Source organism: Xiphophorus couchianus, chromosome 3 (genome assembly GCF_001444195.1).
Source record: "Xiphophorus couchianus chromosome 3, X_couchianus-1.0, whole genome shotgun sequence".
NCBI classification, from domain to species: Eukaryota; Metazoa; Chordata; class Actinopteri; order Cyprinodontiformes; family Poeciliidae; genus Xiphophorus; species Xiphophorus couchianus.
In genome coordinates, this window is record NC_040230.1 from 19,805,503 (window position 1) to 19,824,229 (window position 18,727).

The window sequence follows — 18,727 nt, forward strand, 5'->3', positions numbered from 1 at the left end:
CGAGTTGTACTTTCCGAGATCACAGACGCAAATTAACTTTTTAAAGTATGTCCTAGTTTGTGGAAATGTGCATTCGTTATCTGCGCATCTGAGACTGAGGAGTTTTGAAGGATGGCTTCAAAAGCAGAAGCAGTCAAATAACGGAGTTCACTGTGGAAAACAGGAGAGGAGCTAGTAAACATTCTTTCTCCCCACGCGATGAGCTGGGTATAACGATATGCTCCCCCAGCCCCTCGGCCCCGGCCTCCCCCCGGATCAATGCACTGCAATGCCTGGTGGGTACTGAAGTCCTCCCAGCACAAAGTGGGGGTCGCGTTTGCACTGCGGCCCGATCAGCTGCAGGTTCCACGGAAAACTACCAGTACCGAGATGCCCGAGCAGGGATGGTTTCCGGGAAGAGCCTGAAATGTTTGGACCGGGTGTTGGAAGAAGAGACGGGGGAACGGGAAGGGGTGGGGGGAGAAAGTGTGAGGTAAATGACCGAAGTGCTATTTTTAAATCGGCTGTAACTATTTTCAGAGAGGAGGAGAGAGGGGAACCTGGAGGGGGATGAATGAACCCTGGAGGAGCAAACATGCCGGGTGAGTTTGGTTTTCCTCCGCAGACAATGACCTCCCACAAGTTGCGATGCTCCAAGTTGGCCGATAGGCAGCAAGAGTAGGGTTCGCGTCTGCAATGCGATGCTTGCAGATCCTGGGTGCCAGAGAATACCGGTGCTTTCTGGCTTTCATTGTCACTGATGCGCAACAAAGGGATGCGTGTGTGTGATCTGCAGGATGTTGGCGGGTGTGTGTCGATAAATGCAGCCTCAGGGACTTTGTTTGTGGCACTCATCATTTTTAAAACGCACAGGCCTAGCATGTGAGCAGTGCAGGGAAAGAGCGCTCTGTTTCCGAGCTCTGGTTGTTGGTTGGATTGACATGCGTCGTGCAGACGCTGGTTTAAAAGGCGGCGTTTGTGAATAAGAGAATGCGTTAAACAAGTTGGTATCATGTTTTTGAGCAAACGCCCGCTTTTGTTTTAGTGTATTTTACCGGAAGTTGATGTATTCTTCGTACTGGCTCACTTCACCGCAGTGTTCAGTCGAGTCCAGTTTCAGCTTCGAGCTGTGCCTTTCTACCAGCCCTACGCTGCCTGTGTGCGCCTCTACGCAGCGTTTTACGGCCACGGAGACAATGGTGCATTCAAGTACACCTCGTTCACTAAGCTATTCATAGGAAAGTAACAATACTGTTCAACTTCTATAACTACAATATTTCACCACAGTGTAAGTGAGCACTTTAAGTTATACTGTTAAACATTTTTAGTCATTTTAATGTTTTTTATGGTCTAAAATTGGACAAAAAACGAACGCTGTCTCATGTTTATTTTATTTTTTTTAACAGTGTCTTGAAATTAACCATACAGTACTATGGACAGCAACATCTCCAGTTAACACAAAGACAGATTGCAAATGAGCACTGCATGTAAATCTAATTAAATTAGCATTTTGTTGAAAAGGTTTATTCATTTCAGTAATTCAGTTTGAGGAGTGAATCTTTTGTAGTCAGAGCGTCAAAAGCACCTAAACAGTGTCACACAATGACCTTTTCCAGTGCCTGGAAAATGTAAAGACAAGAGACATAGACTACATTCACTCAAATAGATTCTACTGAGAATATAGCAAAAGTAAAGAAATACTAAGTTCACGACAATAATACCATCTTACATATGAAGTACCTTTAAACTGTCACTCATAATATCCATTTGTCATGAAGTGTTTCATAAGACTTTGGTGACATTTGATTACTGAATTTATTTATTTAATTGTTGGTAAAGATTGCCCAGTGTACGAGCTGTTCCTGAACGAACCACAGAGTTAAACCGCGCCCGTAAAACGCTGTGTAGAAGCACCGCTAATTGGGGAAACTCATTATGACGAGGGAACACAACTCGACACAACACCTGCCTGTTTTACCTCTGAGCTGCATCTTCAGTCCACCGGCGCAGGATCACAGATCATCCACACACACACTCTCTCTCTCTCTCTCTCTCTCTCTTTCTCTCTCTCTCTCTCTCTCTCTCTCTCTCTCTCTCTCTCTCTCTCACACACACACACGGCTCCGGGAGTCACTGCCGCTGGATCTGATGCCTTTCACGCGTTACACCGAGTCCGTATCTCAGGTAATTTGCTGCGTGGCTCCGGAGATGGGAATGGCTCTATATGGAGATTGAAAAAGGGCCACAAAGGACATAGATTTCTGGGGTAAAGATTTTTTTAAAGAAAAAAAAAATGCATTTGTTTCTGTATCTAAATTACGCTTCTCTTACTGATACTGAAGTGTTCTTAAAGGGTTGCATCCTGTCAAAAAGCTCGTCGATGATGGACCAGAATTGCATACCTTTATCAAGGGCGTTAATAGAAATTGCTCAGACTTTCACTGTAAATTATTAGAATCACATCAACCAATTCACAAGCGATAAATTACTCTGAGAAAGCAAAGCAACCCTGTCACTATTGGCACTTCTGCGTTTCTGTGCGTCCATTTCTGGGTGAAACAAGTAGTTCGGTGACATGTGAGACCTCTGTGATCCAGGTCTCCTGTGCAGCAGCAGCTGCAGCAGCATGCATTTCCTCCTCTTTCCTCCACCTAAAGCCTAATAGCTCTCCAACTCAATTTGCTCTCCCAAGAAAAATAAAAAGCTACCTTGTGATGCAGCTCTTCCCACTTCCCATTGAAAGTCCTCTCTTTAATGGGCCATTAAGAGCCAACCACGATGGTTAAGCTGTCAGCTGGGTTTGATTGATTCTGTCAGGCCGCAGAGGAGGCTGATCGGTGCTGGAGATTCCTCCAGAAGCTCTCAGCTAAATGTCTCCAGTCCACCCCCACTCCTGCTCTCTTTCTTCAGAGAGCTGTCACTGGGCAGGGAACGGGAACGGACTGCAAAGTACAGTACGCACATAAATAGTTGGGTTTTATTGCACAATTTGCTCAGCGATGGGCACACGTGTTATGTTCAGCCTGTTGGATGCAGTCCGGCTGCAGAAGATGCCCCTACCTAATAATGGTTTTAATGGCCAAGTCACAGCGAATCCTGGAAGCACAAACTGGAAAGTAAGAATGGAGGAAAAAAATGTGATTTATTTGCAACTTATCTGTGACATTTATTGTTATTTTGAAGTTGATATACACATTAACACCAAAACAAGAATAAATAGCATAAATAACGTTAATACAACTAGAATAATCAATACGCTTGATTATTTTAGCAGTAGAGAGGCACTGATCAGACTCTTCCTCGGCAAATACTGATTGCAGGTTTTTTGAGTTTTGACATTTCTGATATAGTTTTCCCCAAAGGACTATAATGCAAAGGGCGAAAACGCTCCAGCATCATTCAAAAAACGTACTTTTAAATTCAACTGAAAATGAAATAATTACAAAATGATTTCCATTTCTGCTCCTGTCCCATGTGAGGCTCTTCAGGCCGTCCACTGTGGCTCTGATTAACTTTGCACAAAAATGGCACAGAAAGGAGCAGGGTTTGAAAATGCACAAGTGAGAAAAAGACTCAGTTTGGGGGTTTTTTGCATGTTATTTAATGTAATATCTGCTAAATGTTCAAAATTTGAATCACATCAATGGCATAATGAAAAATATTTGCTATTCGACAGCAAACTACGTACTATATCTTTTCTTTTATGGAAAGACCCGTTTAAGAAAAAGTTCCTTTGTTGTGTTCTAAAACCTATAAATCGAGATAAAATTAACCATAAAAGAAAGTAATTGTTGGTATGTACTAATTACACTTGAATCGTTTTGCTCCTCTAGGTAAATTAGCTAGAGGCAACGAAAAAGTGGTTGTTTGTATTGTAAAGCTTCCTGACCCTTGACCTAACCTGACCTTAGTGAGTTTTTATAATCTCAAGGGCAGCAATGTGTTTGTAGATGAAAAGTGGTTCAAATTCTTAGTTTACTGCAATTAATCAATAGAAAAATAAAAATTTGTTAGTATTTGACCCGCTTACCAAGGATCAGAGCCGATTATTTGAAAACTGACCCATTGCCATCTACAGCTGATTGCTCGGCGCATCTTAAGCAGCAGGAGAGTCTGTTGTTTCATTTCTGTTTTAAATTGAAAAAGTTTGACTGTGTCACACATTTTCTCGAGTAAATGCCACAACTCGGTGGTACTTAAGTATTGCGGCAATCTCACATAAACCCGGGCCCGGTTGAGATACGTTTCTGCTTCGCCGCCCTGCAACACACCGGTCGGAGGGACACTGTGGAGGAAAAGTTTAGCAAAGGCGAGAAGCGTTTTGGGCTCCTTGTAAAAGTGGGCCACTAGTCCCTGTGGTGAGCGGCGCTTTTCTGGGGCAGGCTCGGTGGTGACGCTCGCCCAGCACGGATTGGGAACAGACGGCCTTGTCCGTCCATTTTGAAGCCAGGTGAGGAAACTGCAGCTGGATGTATTCATGCAGCTCTGACTTGATGCTGAGCGCTGTCCCGCCTGTAGGAGACCTTTTGCTCACCTTTCTCAGGTAACTTTGACTGTTGTTAAATTAGTTTTGCGTTACTTCTGAGAGGGATTTACATCAGGGAACACATGGAGGTCTTCAAGTGTGAACTTAATGTGTGTTTTCATCTGGCTTGGTGTTCAGTTATTTATTTATTTATTTTTTTTTTGCCTGAGCCCTGGAGTTGGGAGCAAACTGCTATTTAAAGATGGCATATAACCTAGCCAGCTGCTGCCGTTTCCACTCCCCACATAATTGAATCAGAACTAGTAAGACTCACCAGTGAGGGTGTGTGCACTGCGCAGAAGATTACACAGTCCAAACCTCTGCGTGGTGTGAAGCGGCTACACTTTCACATACCTGGCTGCTGGAGAGGAAGGAAAAAAAGGCAGAATCCCTGCTCGGATCGTCTGCGCCGCAGCTGTAGAGGATGTGAATGCATATAATGTAAGTTTTTAAAAGCGAGACCCTTCACTCTATTCTGCTGGAGTGTAGTCAATAATAGCATGGGTAGTGACTGATGATGTTTGGACAAGATTCTCTCTGTTAGAATAATTAAGCCTTAATTAGGAGCTGGTGTCATTAGCTGGCGATGTCTTCTTCGATCTGTTAGTCCTGGCCTAATGAAGGACTTGCTGTGAGGTTAAAAGTCCTGAAAATGAGTTTTGTAAGGCGAAACAGTTTGGATAGTCCCGTGACTTTGATATAGAAGTAACCTGCGTGATGGAGGGTAGTCTGACGGTTCGCCACTCAGAGGGGAAGTAGGCTATCAACATCCCTTTTTCCTTCTGTTTCTGACTGTGAGTGTGGCAGAAAGTGTAAGTGAATCGCTAATATTTAATTAGGCCGTGACTGGCTTTTTTTTTTTGTCTGTGTTCTACCTCACATGCAGTGAGCTTGCAGTGGTTTTGCTTATTTAATGTATCAAAGGAGAGCGAATTGTTCAGAAAACTTGCCTTATATTTGTAGTTCTATTCCCTCACTGCCTTTAATCCGCTTTTACTGTCAGACTCCAGGGATATTTTTTGTTCTTGCTGTGAAACATTCACCACTCTCCTCGATTATTTTGAGTCATCCAGCCAAGGCTGTGGCAGGCGATGGGCGGGGGTGTAAAAAAAAAAAAAAAAAAAACAATTTTAGCCCACAAAAGCATCTGCTTGTTACCAGCTTCCTTTGTGGTAAAAAAGAATATCGGCTTTTCATCCTAATACCCAAATCATGCTATTGCATATCTGCATGGCATTTCAGTGGCATCGAAAAATCCATCCATCCTTCCGAACATACAGCACAGTGTGTATGTGGTAATTGCTGCAGGATTGCAGATGGCGATTTTGATCTGACATGGAAAAGCGGCATTATCTCTGACTGCACTGTGCAGATGTGCTGATGAAGGTTCACTCACCTCGGCATGCTGAGTGCTTGAAGCAGCGCCAACTCAGTGCAGCCTGGTCAGCTGTCACCTGACAATTAGTTGGACACTTTGGTCCCCAGGTAGTCAATTGCTAACCTGCACCAGTTACCGTAATGAAGCTTAACAAAGGTTTTATGAATTACAAATGAATCAATGAATTATTTCATTGATTTAAAGTTTTTTCAATTACATATATCAGAAAAAAACATTTCTGACTATACAAAGCATTTAGGAACACAGTGAAGCCTTCACCCACATGTGGTTCCTTTTTTTTCTGAAGATAACATGAGAAAGTCATTGTGTAGAAACTAAAGAAAAACCTCAAATAACTGTTATTAGGGTAACACTTTTTTGAATTACAATTTATAAAGTGCGAGTGTTATGTCTGTTTAGCAGCTGACGTATGATAGCTACCAAAGCAGAGAACTCAACTGCTTAGTAAGCAAAGAGTTTTTTTTAATTTACAAGGAGAATGGTTTTAACAACTATTCTATAATTTTACTTGAGTCTATTGTATTGAAATCAAAATAATTATTATTTCCCTTTTTAATGTAATAATCACAGTATTATGTTATTTAGCAGGAAAATCTGCTCTTTTTCTGTCTAACAAAACAAATACAAAACCTTGTTAATCATCATGTTCAACAAGTTTCTGTAAATGGAGTGAAGCTATAATATTTTTAGTCCAGGTTACCATGAGAATCCTGTGCCTGCCCATATTTAGTTTGCTTATCCTTAATTATAAAAAAGACTCAAAACATAAAGTGAAACATCTGCCATGACGCATCAAAACACTAAACTTTACGCACATCATCCCAATACAAACTATACTAAAGTGTGGCTTCATAGACTTGACAAACATTAACAAATGTTTTTAATTTAATTCATATATTTAGGAACACATAAAATGTTTCTCAGACTGACCGGGTTCATTTTTAAGTTTAAGAAAGTATGACGTGTCAGAGTTTGTGGTTTTGTGGCTTTTGGCTCTTGAGGTGAGATTTAAACAACCTTTAAATGTGGTAAAGACCAGATTGTTTAACTTAAATTCCCAGCATAAGTAGAGGTGGTCCCTTCACTTACTGTATGTTCTGACTGTATGTTTGAGCTCTACCTCAGCCTGTTTATTAGGTTTATTATAATTGTTTTATCAGTGCATGTGTTTTCAGGACGCAGGCCTATTTGATTGTTTTCAAGTTTGGCTTCTTCTTTTAATAAGGAAGTCTACCTTTGACCCTGCCAGTAAGTCGACCTTAGAGGAATAGAGAATACTGAAATCCGGAGTTGTGATCTTGAGCTTTGGATTATCACAGACAGTCACATTCGTTTGGCAGATGCAGCGGTCGTCTGTGGTGGGACGCGGAGCATTGATTGCTGTAATAGTTTTATCAAATGGCCTCATGTGCTATCAGGCTAGAAGCAGAGTCTAAGGGGACTTTTGTCTCATCTGTGCACTGAAAATAAAACTATCCCACAAGGCAACATGGCTGCAATTTGGTTAGACCAGTAATTTGCTCAAATGTAGGATAATATAGAGCACCATCAGACCCCCAGGAAGAAACTTTGCAGTGAACTTCTGCTGCAATGTTGGCAGAGATTCTGAAGGAATTTCATATATTGACTTTGAGGTTTGGATCTGGATTTAATGCACAATATGCATAAATACTTGAGTATGTAGTAGTATTTACTAATATACTACATACAGTTAAACGTAGTGTATATACAAGTATATTTGTGTATTATATGATACAAATGGTATGATTTATAAATACAATACACATTTATTGGCACCCCTTGTGAAACATATTCATATTTTTGCTGTCTCTTAACAAAAACTTAAAAAAAAAAGATTTCTAAATTTAATTTCAGTGCAGTTACCCAATATGAAAACTATGAATGGTCAATATATAAGCATGGTATATATAAATAATTTTTTCGTTTCTAGTGGAACGATCCTTTAACATTTCTATAAAATACACATAATCAAACCTTTAGACATATTTTTTTTTTAAAAGTAGATTTATTTTGGAAGATTGAAGTAATCCATGACTTCCTTTTCTTTCTGCTATGTGTGATACATCACCCTTGTCCGTTTCTGAGAACATATCAGTCAAATAAAGCAGATATCTGTTGACCTTCACAAATAAATGTCGGGGTGTTAAAGCTACTCACCAAGGTTTGGCCAGGTTCTCTTAGCCACATGTGAAAATTGGATGGACCAGACAACATGCCAGATGGGTAAGGCCGATTTTTTTTTTTTTTTTTTTTATAAGCCAGGAAATGGTTGCAAAAAGTTTAAGAGAACTGGAGCTGTAATAAATGGTTCCCAGGTTAACCAAGTCATAGCACACAGTGAGCAGGAGGCAAAATAATCTCCAATTTAATGTGAGATTTTGTGACTGCAGTGAAAGTCACATCTTTACCAGACGTGCCAATAATTGTGGAGGATACGGTATTTTCCATTCCACATCTACTTTCATTAGACATGGGGACAAACAGCTGCTGTTCAACTGTTGCATCCAGTGTCCATCGATGCTGTTTACGCCGCCATGTTCGACGTACAACAAAGTGAATTTGACCCTTTTTTAACTCAGCTGAAATTGTTATATGAAATGACAGTTCTTGTCCTTTTCCGATGTTTTACCCCTGTTGCAGAATGAAGTCACGGTTTCTGTTTAAGCAATAGTTTCTGATCCAGTCATCCATCCATCGTCTATACGCGCTTATCCTTACAGGGTTGCGGGACAACTGGTGCCTAGCTCTGGGCAAGAGGAGAGGTAGATCCTGGACGGGTCGCCAGTTGAATATTTTATGTGTTAATTTATTATTTCAGAAATCGCAAAAAGTGAATAAAGTAAGCGACTGTCAGAAATTTCTTACCCATTTCTCAGCCCAACCGTGTCTGTGGTTTTACAGTATTTGTATTGACTACTGGTTATAACAGTCTACCTGACCATATAAAACTTTTCATTATCCCTTATTGTCTCAAAATCAACAGTAAATATGAGTGATTACAACAGCAAAGGTGAATTGCGATTTTCTGTGAAGAAATAAGGAAATCTGTATGAGTCGTATTATTCTGAAAAAAGTCTATCGATTAGAGACGATGTTAAATTACAGCAGGGAGAAAGTAGATGATGGAAACTCTGGAGAGTAGTCTACCTGGTTATTTCAGTCTGTTTAACAAGGATGAGATCTTGACAGTCAGTCTGGCTTCATGTTGTCCACTCTGCAGCCTTTTTTCCCAAAGACAAATTTCATGCAAAAGGAGCACTTTTCAAAAGTCTCTTGCCAAACTTAAAGACGTAATGGAGTAATTTGTGGCCACCTTTCATCATTATTTCAAATAGCAGTAGAGGAAAATATGTTACTAGCATATTTTATTGGTGATTAGAGCACCTGGCGTTACCAAGTGGAAAGAAATCAGGCTCTAGGTGTATTCTCTAGAGATCGTGGACCGTTATCTTAACTTTGAGATTTCCAAATAGATTTAAACATTTTCAAAATCAAAATGTTCCAGGACAGAAAGAGATTGAAAGCTCAGAGACGTGAATCTCTGCTGTAATGCTTTCAGACGTCCTGAAACATGGTGACGCCAGCAATTTGCTCCTTCGCCAGTTAATGAAAAGTCTGCGGAGCAGCTCCAAATACACAAACAGACAAGGCCTATTGTTACCTGAAACAGTCAGAGAAGAACGGACTCATTGTGTAGTTTTTATTATTGTTTTCAATTAACAGTTTTAGTATGCCTCACAAATACATGGAATGAATCAACTTTTATTGTTTTCTACCTGCTTTTCCAGCTCAAAAATCCAAAATGTTCAGTTTGTCAGCATTTTCTGTTGTGGATAAATGACACTCCATGTAAGAGTTGGTCTGAAGTTATAAAGTACCCACTTGGCCGCTAAAAGTGTTTAATGACTGAATTACTGTAGTGCAATGTTCTCACTTGTGAATAGTGGAATTAAACCTAAAAACAGAAATCTGAGTGTGAGCCAGAAAACTGCTTTCTCACTGTCATTAGTGTGATGCAACAGAACAGGAGCAGCTTTCTGCGATGGACTATCTCCTATAATCTGTGTGAACTAAATGTTCCTGCAGACTGAGCTGCTGAGGATCGTTCACACGTTGTGAAATTTTGACATGTTGTTCCATTAAGCTGCTGCTACTATGTCTTTAACACACTTCTATAAATTTTTGGGTCTGAAAGATAATGCAGTGAAATGATGTGACTGTCGCAACACGCCAGCATGGTGTCAGGGAAGGTCTCCCTGCTAGAAAGTATTTCCTAAATGCTAATTTTATTGTACATTCATTTATAATTTGCATATTTGTTCATATAAAACCTTTTAACTATATAAAAAGTTCTATATATTTTCAAAAACAGCAATCATTTTCAGATGCTTTATTGTTGTATAGTCCTATCTGTCCAGACATTGTCGATACACACGTATTCTTAGTGAAATGAAAAATAGATAAAATCCCAATGCGGCATGCAACTCCTCATAATGCTTACAAGTCTTTACGTTTCCTCAAACATGTAGACATTTTTGGCAAAAAGATTTATTAATTTATGTCATGTTATAAGCATCCTGAATGAGTATTCTTCATTTGTATCCCAAAGTAGATTATTATTGAGATATACTTCTAATTACCATAAAAATTCAAAAGGTCTTTGATAGTTATCCTACCAAACAATTCCAAAATTACAATATTTAATACTATCTTGTTAAATTTTGAGTTTTGTCCCTGGAACTATAATCACTTCAGGGTTTAAAGAAAGATGAAATTACATGCACCCACGAAATAACTTCACAGTAACAAGCTTGATACAGATTATGGACACCTTATGCAATTACAAATGGAAAAACAAGTCTAGCAAAAACAAAACTTTACAAATTTACACTCTAAATATGTGATCACATTGTTCTGTGCTTTTTGTTTTTTGTTCAATATCCAGAAAGCTTTTTGTGTGATTTATTCATTCATTTATTTACCTTTAGGGTTAGGATTTGCCTTTGCAGGGACAATTTCCTTTAGATCCTTACTTGGCTATATTTTGATGTCTTGACTAACTTTGATCTTTTCTTTCCTTGCAGATGAGTTAGGATGGGTGGAGCTGCCATCATTATCATGTGGGAAAAATGAAAAAAATGCAACGACTCTGCCTTACTTCCCCAGCAGCACCCATGACATTCTACATTGTATGTCCTAACTTGTTTTTACTAACAAAAACTCTTCGATGAACATATATAAAGTTAAATTTGAGACCACTGTCGTACATTTATTTTCATATACTTAATGTGTTAGGGAAAAATGGCATTGAATGCACAGATATTTTAATCCAAGATAATAAATCGGGGTTGCTGAAAATGTAATTGACTGGAAGCCTCAGCTCGCGTCTGAAGTTGTTGCTGATTTTCCAACATTTGTTTTTCAGGAACCGGTGATTGGCGTGCCTCATCCGCTGTAATGGAAAATCGCGGTGAGTATCAACTGGCTGCTTGTGGTCGGTTAAGTGCAGTGGTGATGCTGTGGAGGAAAAAAAAAGCTGTGGATCCACAGTGCTTACGGGTTTGTCGAACTTTTCCAAGAGCCACTCGGAGTCAGAGGGACACTTCCTCATGACATCAGAGCCAGAATGACGATTGGTTTCTCCTTTATCAGGATATGTCTTTAGGCGCTGGAAATGTTTTGGAATAAAATAACTTTTTCATGTGTCTGTTTTAGGCACTTTGCTATTCAAATGGTTTTCGCTGCTTCTTCCTTTTCTGGTAACTGTAGCAGCATTGCAGGGAAAGGAAGTGCTTAGCCTGATTATTTGCAGTGGTTGCTTTTAATTCACACCTTGGTTCCTTTTCGCTAAAAATAACTCACCCAAAAAGGTTTAACATTACAAAGTGTGCCTGTGTCCTGTAATGAGCGGCGGTTTTCACAATAAAAGTGTTTGTGTTAAATGCAATGAACCATTTTAGTTTGATAGTAGGGGAAGTAAAGTTGCTTGGAGTCTCACTTAAATGAGTTTTCCTTTTGTATATTTAGAGTTATACATTTAAATGTTTAAATGAACTGTCATGAAAAGTTTTCTTGATGAAGCGGTTTGGCTTCAATTCAGTTCTTGTTCTTTAAATTTCTTTCTGTGATCCTCGGCTTCATGAATATCACAATGTGTTCTGAGCTGCCTGTTTCTTTGTTAAATTGGATATATTATAAGATTGAAGTTCTATGAAATGACATATTTCACTTTGTAACGTGCTGCATTTCACAAGGAAATGGTTTTCTGAATTTTAAGTGCTCCAAGTTACTGTTCAGAGATCCCTCTTTGTGCACCAAATTACAGGCTTTAGTTTTTTTGTGCATCTGAAGGTATTACAATATAGATTACTCTTTCATAATATGACCACAGTGAAGTGAATAACGCTGATTATCTCTTCATCGCCCTAGATGTAAGTGGGTGGAATATGTTTTACAGCAGGTAACTATTTGGTTCTAAAATGTGTAAGAAGCCAAGAAGTCAGTACCTATCCTAAGTGATCTAAGCATGAACTGGAGACAGCGCCATTGATGCAGATGAGGGGTGAAAACCGGCCATGTGGGCGAATCTTACAGATGAGCTACAGAAGCTGAAATTGCTGAAGAACCTGGCTGTTGCAGCATTATGAAAGACTGTGCTCAGATCTGATGAATTATGTTTTTTTCTTACATCATAGATGGCCATGTGCTTGTGCTTTACCATCTTGGAAAATACACGGCATTAGGATTTTGGGAAGGAAGGAAGCAGACAAAGGCAATGTGATGTTAGAAGTCTTTCTCCTGGGAAGCCTTCGATCCTTCTGTCCACCTGAATGTTACTTTGACATGTAACACCCACCTATGCATCGTTGCAGACCGTATACATCATTTTAACAAAACTTTATTTTCAGACAGCTGTTGCCGTCTTAAAGTAGGATAATTCACAGCAAAGCTAAAATTCTACTAGTTTAAAGACGGTTACTAGTTTACAGTAATGAGTCTCAGGTGTTAATTTAGCCTCCAAATTCTCCAGTTCTCAGTCCAATTCAGCATCTTTCAACAAGTTGTTCCATGAATGCCCCACCTTACAGCTTACAGGATCTAAATAATCTGCTGCTAGCATCTTGATGCCAGACACCGCATTACAGGGATCATGTGGTTAAGGACTGCTTTGCTGCACAAGTAGGACCAACAAGTGATCATGATGTTACGCCTTGTTTTGACTGCCTTTCGTGTCGTTATGACAAACTAAATCTTTTCAAGCTGTGTTTTTGCAGAAGAGGCCGGTGATGAACTGATGAAGCAGTTCTATGCTTTTTCTGACCCGTCACTAGCTCTGATGGTGACGGTTTGGTGACTGCGTGCTCCTACGTCCATCACTTCCTCGCCTTTGTGAAAATGCCTGGTCCAGTCTGTTATCCAGGTCAGGCCAACACCGGGTTCTGGGCTCATTCGGATTGGCTCAGTTCTCCCTGGATGCTGGCCCAGTGTGGAGGGTGTATGTGGGGCACAGGGAGAGAGGAGAGGGGCGCTGCTGAACACATTAGCTCTCAGCTTGAGAAGAAAACCTCAGGTCTGTTCAGGCAGAATGACACAGCTCGGTGAACTGGACCCATCTGAGAGGCAGCTGGACGAGATTTTCTGAAGTCAGGCGGACCTCAAAACGAATCAAAGCCCTGATTCAGAAAGTCCAGCTCCTGCTCCTCATTTTATCTGGTTCATGTTTTCTTCCTCCTTCCTTTTTATTTATTTTTTTTTGCGTTTGCCCCAAGCCAGAATTCTTTTCTTGGCAAATGTGCTTCAGTCATGTTAATTCCCTCAGGCCTGTTAGAAATGTGCTAAGACTTGGAGAATTGTATAAAACAGTGTCTGGAGGCAGGAGGAGTGCTGGACAGCATAATAAAGTCACTCTACAAGTTCTGAACAAAAGCAATAATCAGATTCATAAGCATTCATACCCCTGAATTTTTCTTTGCATTTTGTCACATCTAAATCACAAACTTAAATGTGTTTTTATTGGTTTTGGAAAGAAAATGATTTGTGGTTTTAATTTTTTGAACAAATAGAAATTTGATAGTTTGATGTGTATTTTTTTTAATACACATTTCGTTTTCAACCTGACTGAGTCATCATTTTGTATAACCACCTCCTGTTGTAATTACAGATGCAAGTCTTTATGGTTGTTTCTATCAGCTTTGCACATTTAGATTTTTTTTTCTTCATTTTTTTTTACCATTCTTTCCAAAGTAATTTACCCTGCGTCAGATGGGTGGAGCAGCATTTTTTAGGACATTACCACAGATTATCATCTAGATTTGTGTTTGGACTTTTCGCCAGGCCATTCTAACAACACATATTATTTGACATAAATGTTTTCACTGCAGCTCCAGCTGCATGTTAGAACCATTTTGCTGATTAAAAGTAACCTTCAACTTGGTTTTCTTACAGTATTACCCTGTGAGTAGCTACTTTCATATTCTCCTCAGTTTCCTGACATTTTGCATGTAGTCCTAATCATTCATTTTGGTCTCAATTAGGACCTTCTTCACATGTTTTCTGCATCTTCTGTATGACTTGTTGCAATCTACCAACAATCTCTCTCTAATGACTTTCTTTCAACCGTGACTTTCCTCTTGTCACTCTTCCATAAAGGTCAGATTTGTGGCGTGCCGATCGTGTAGTTGTCCTGCGAGTAGATTGTCCCACCTGAGCTGTGGCTCTTTGCAGCTCCTCCTGAGTTTTCACTGGCTTCTTTGCTGCTTCTCTGTTTGTTCTTCTCCCTTCCAAGTTTGTTTGTTGGAGAGCTACTAGTAAATCCTATAGTTAACCAGTTGCACCATTCCTCCATTTTTTGTGAGCGATTGAGCGGCGCTCTGTGATATGTTCAAAGCTTCTGATGTCATTTTGTAACCCAACGAAGCTTTAAACTTCTTCAGAGCTCTTTTCTCTTGGATCCCTGCTCTGCTCCCTGGTCCTCCTGATGCTGTTTGTTCATTAATGTTCTTGAATGAACCTCGGAGGCCTTCACAGAACAGCTACATTGATGCTTTTGGTTTGAAATGTACAGTGGTGGCCTTATTTAGTCTTATTTAGGCGTATCAGAGTAATGCCTGCCACATTTTGCTGATTTTTACTTGCAAATTACCTGACTTCCATTCTTTACCTTCAATAAACAGCAATTGTGTTTTTTGTTGCTCTATCATATAAAATAGCTGTAAAATGCAACAGTGCTCGTTGTTATTTCACGATAGAAAAAACCCAGAAATATGGATATTGTATGTAAATGCAGATCACGGTAGTTGCTTTTTAGGGTGTCTTCAAGTAAGCAGAAAAATAACATTGAGCCTCAACCATTTCATCCAAATAGATTGTGAAATAAGCTTTGTGGTTTAACTCAAGTATTGCTATGTTGGCTCTGAAGTTTTTGTTTTCCAGTGTCTTCTGGTTCATTCAAACTTCTTTATTGTACATCTGCAGCAGAATCGAAACAATGCACCGTGTACTACCGAGGTACACATGCCAAATTAAAACACAACCTGTCTTTCTCCCAGGAATGGCAGGCATCCTTCAGTGATTGCTGATCTATGCTGTGAGCCAAGCAGGGAGGGTCCTTGAGTGTGGGGGAGAGGGAGTCCAGCTCCTAGAGGGAGGGAAAGTCTTAAGGAGTTTGGAAGAAGGAAGGACGGGGGGGAAAGGACCGAAGTGAAAGACAGAGTAAAAGTGGGTGAAAGAGACTGTGCTGTTTTTGAAGGAGCAGGAAGGCAGGTGCAGCGGCGGATCTGTCTAGAGTGGTGGCCTCGGTGCTGGGTGCAGAACAGGTAGAGGCCCCTCGGGGGCTGGATCATGGGACAAAGCCTTCGTGTGGAGATCCCAACTCAGGACCCACAGCAGCAGAACTCTGGCGGTGAGTTTCTGATGTTACTCTGGCTGTCTTTGTCAAAGTACAGGATTTACTCCCCCTCCTACACGCAGAGTTTAAATCTGTTCCCTTATTTGATGGTGCTTTCAAAGACTTTAAACATCTTGGAGAGAAGGGGGCTGAATATTGTGTAATCAACTTTGCATAGCCTGCTCTCTTTCGCTCTCTCTCTCTCTTTCTGTTCCTATCCTTCACTTTCACCACCACAAGGAATGCTAGCTCATGGGATCATGTGCATGAATCTCAGCTGTGTTTTTACACACTCATGCACGTGCTGGCCATTTATCTTCCTGTTAGAGGGCACAGGAAACTGTTTGCACTGTGAATTTCAAACAGATTCTTTTTCTCTTGTATCATTTTGAATTCAACGCACTTTTCACCTCCTGTCTTTTCAAGAGTCCAGTTTGTTTTTTTTTCTTCTACTCTGGCATTCCATAAAGCATTAAAACCTGTTGATCCAAAACAGGATTCTGGACCTATTTAAATCCCAGTGTTTTGAAAACTGTAAACTACTTTACTGCTGAGCCGTTTGCTTGTATGTTTAACCCTGGTCTACAGACTAATGTCATTCTTAACAGCTGGAAAGCTGGCCTGATTCGACACTGGTTCTGCATAATTGAATAATTATGTCTCTCAAAATTTCTCCTGCTTCTGTGATGTTCAGTATTAATGAATTCACCTATTTGAGGAGGACGTTTTGTTGCAAAACTTAACTCTAAATTATTTGCGGATTTTTCTGTAGAGCAAGCCTAAAGTACTGAATATAAATTGCACTTGGAAGCTGAAATAAATAGATCAGCGTTTGGAAAGCTCCTAATCCATGAACGCCATTTATTTTTCTTGGCACAGTTTCTACTGTGTTTGAGGTAATGAAATGGGTAGTTGTAAGCATTTTTAGATGGGGGGGTTCAAAAGTGTTTGCTGATTTCAGCTAATTGTGGGAGGTTGTGAACCCTAACCCACGTGACTACTGGGGTATTTCAGCGTTTCCAGAATGCTAAATCCAAGCAATACCTGGTTGGCTCAAGGTTTTCAGGGGTCATACACAGAGATGATTTCTGTAGCGCTACAATAGCAGACATGAGAGTTTACATGAAGTTATTAACACTTAGGACAGGAAGTAATATTTTTTGCTGTAAAAATAACAGGTGACATGAGTTTGAGTGATGATGCTTTGGGTTGGTTTAAATGTTAGCTTTCATATAGGTAGGAGTCTGAAAATGTCTAAAATAATTTTTTCTGAACTTAGTACAACTGCGTTTTCTTATTATGTACCAGCGTTTGGTACGCTGGTACATAACGTTTGGTAATCTTAAAATCTCACTAATCTTAAGATTAATCTTAAACTGGACTATGTATCTGTATTTAGTTTATTTTAATCTTAACAGTAAACCTTTAGATTATAACTTGAAATACTTCTTTGGGTTAAATTAAGGCAAAGTTGGTAAGATAAAATGTTTGTTTTACCAACTGTATTGTGCATATAACTAATATACTGTTCTCTGGTTTATGTCTTGCTGTTAAGTTGTGAATTAATTTCCACAAGAACCAGTCACCGTGATTACAACCACTGTGCTCAATTAAGAAGATTAAATTTGATAATCTGCCCTGCCAAGGAAAAGAGTTCTTGTAAGGTTGGGGTATTTCCCAACTGGAGGACTCTCTGAGTGGATGTGGGTGTCTTATGCAAGCTTTTCATACAGACTCGGTAAAAAGCAGGCTCCTTCAGCCGCACGGTCAGCTGTCCAGGGTAATGCGGCCTCTCGAGTAGATGCTTGACAGAGCATTAGGATGGCATGTCAGAGGAACCGCCTACACATGCTTGGACTCCCACATGTTTTCTGACCAGTCTGCCTCATCTCGTCAGAGCCTCTGAATATAGAACCGACTATATTATCATTCATTAAAGTAAACTTTATGTATGTTTCTCTCCTCTTTTTTCTTGGCTTCACCAGACTTACTGGTAGCTTTCTTCTGCAATCTCTCGCTTGGACTGTGTTGAGTTTAAGGGAAGAGGCTGTCTTTGTTCTCGGGCAGGAAATGGCACTCCACCCTGATTGTGTGACTGCGTTTCCAGTACCCCCCGCCACCACCACCACCACCACCACCAATCACGCCTGTACCTTTTCTCTCTTTGTAGCACTTTTTATCCCGTCTACTACCATTTCCAAACTCACAGGAACAGACAGCTGCAGTTCCTACAAGACTCTGAATCACTTCTCACTGCAACAGAAACAAGTTGAAGTTTGTTTTTTTCTGCGAAGGAATCATTTTGTGTGGGTCCAAAGGATAATTTTAGTTTTGCGGCGTTGGATTGACACATTTCAACGAGCATTGTCAGAGATCTTGTTTTCAAACGGAAGCCTGCTGGATGGGCTGAAGCCTCCACAATCGTCATCTGCGCCGCGTGTGCGCAGGCCCGGCACAGTCAGAGCTCTCATCCTGCTCCACTGGCTCAGCTGAGCCTCTGTATCAGAGGCGTTTTCTGACAGAACAGTCTGCTGTGTGAGAAACACCATCCAAGCTGGATCACAGAGAAGCCGTCCTTAGCAATGCTTAAGTTGGACGTTATGGCAGCTGCTCTGAATCCTCGCATTCTTGTCTCGCCGAGATAAGCGGATTTCCCTGGAACCTGGATCTTCTCTGCTTTAATTTTTCCATGGGAACATGCTCATCTGGATTCTTCTTCTTTTAGATTTGATTTCTGAGACACACACAGGAGGGCTGGACATCTTGGATTTCTGAATGTTGCCCGCTTCCCCATGGCATGTTGCTTCAGGTCCCGTCACCGTGGAAGCTGGACTCTTAACAGCCCCCTTCCAGGTATCTTAGGATCCGGTTTTAGAAAGGCTGCACTGATTTCTGGATTTCTACAAGTTCTGAGCTA

At 40.4% G+C, this 18,727-nt stretch overlaps 1 protein-coding gene across 7 annotated transcripts in view; it reads left to right on the forward strand.

Annotated features, from left to right (window-relative positions):
* Nucleotides 1-439: 439 nt before the first annotated feature.
* The window catches only part of phactr4b (phosphatase and actin regulator 4b), a 37,161-nt gene continuing 18,873 nt past the window's right edge, over nt 440-18,727 (forward strand). For 2 of the 7 annotated variants that reach the window (XM_028012457.1, XM_028012463.1), the window contains exon 1: nt 17,938-18,663. In XM_028012457.1, coding sequence (XP_027868258.1) covers nt 18,603-18,663 — 61 coding nt within the window. In that variant the 5' untranslated portion in view covers nt 17,938-18,602. Of the gene's footprint in view, nt 582-2,049; nt 2,164-4,412; nt 4,523-4,776; nt 4,946-11,008; nt 11,114-11,349; nt 11,395-15,594; nt 15,826-17,937; nt 18,664-18,727 lie in introns of those variants that run through there. The other 5 variants (XM_028012459.1, XM_028012460.1, XM_028012461.1 and 2 more) reach the window with 5 other exon arrangements.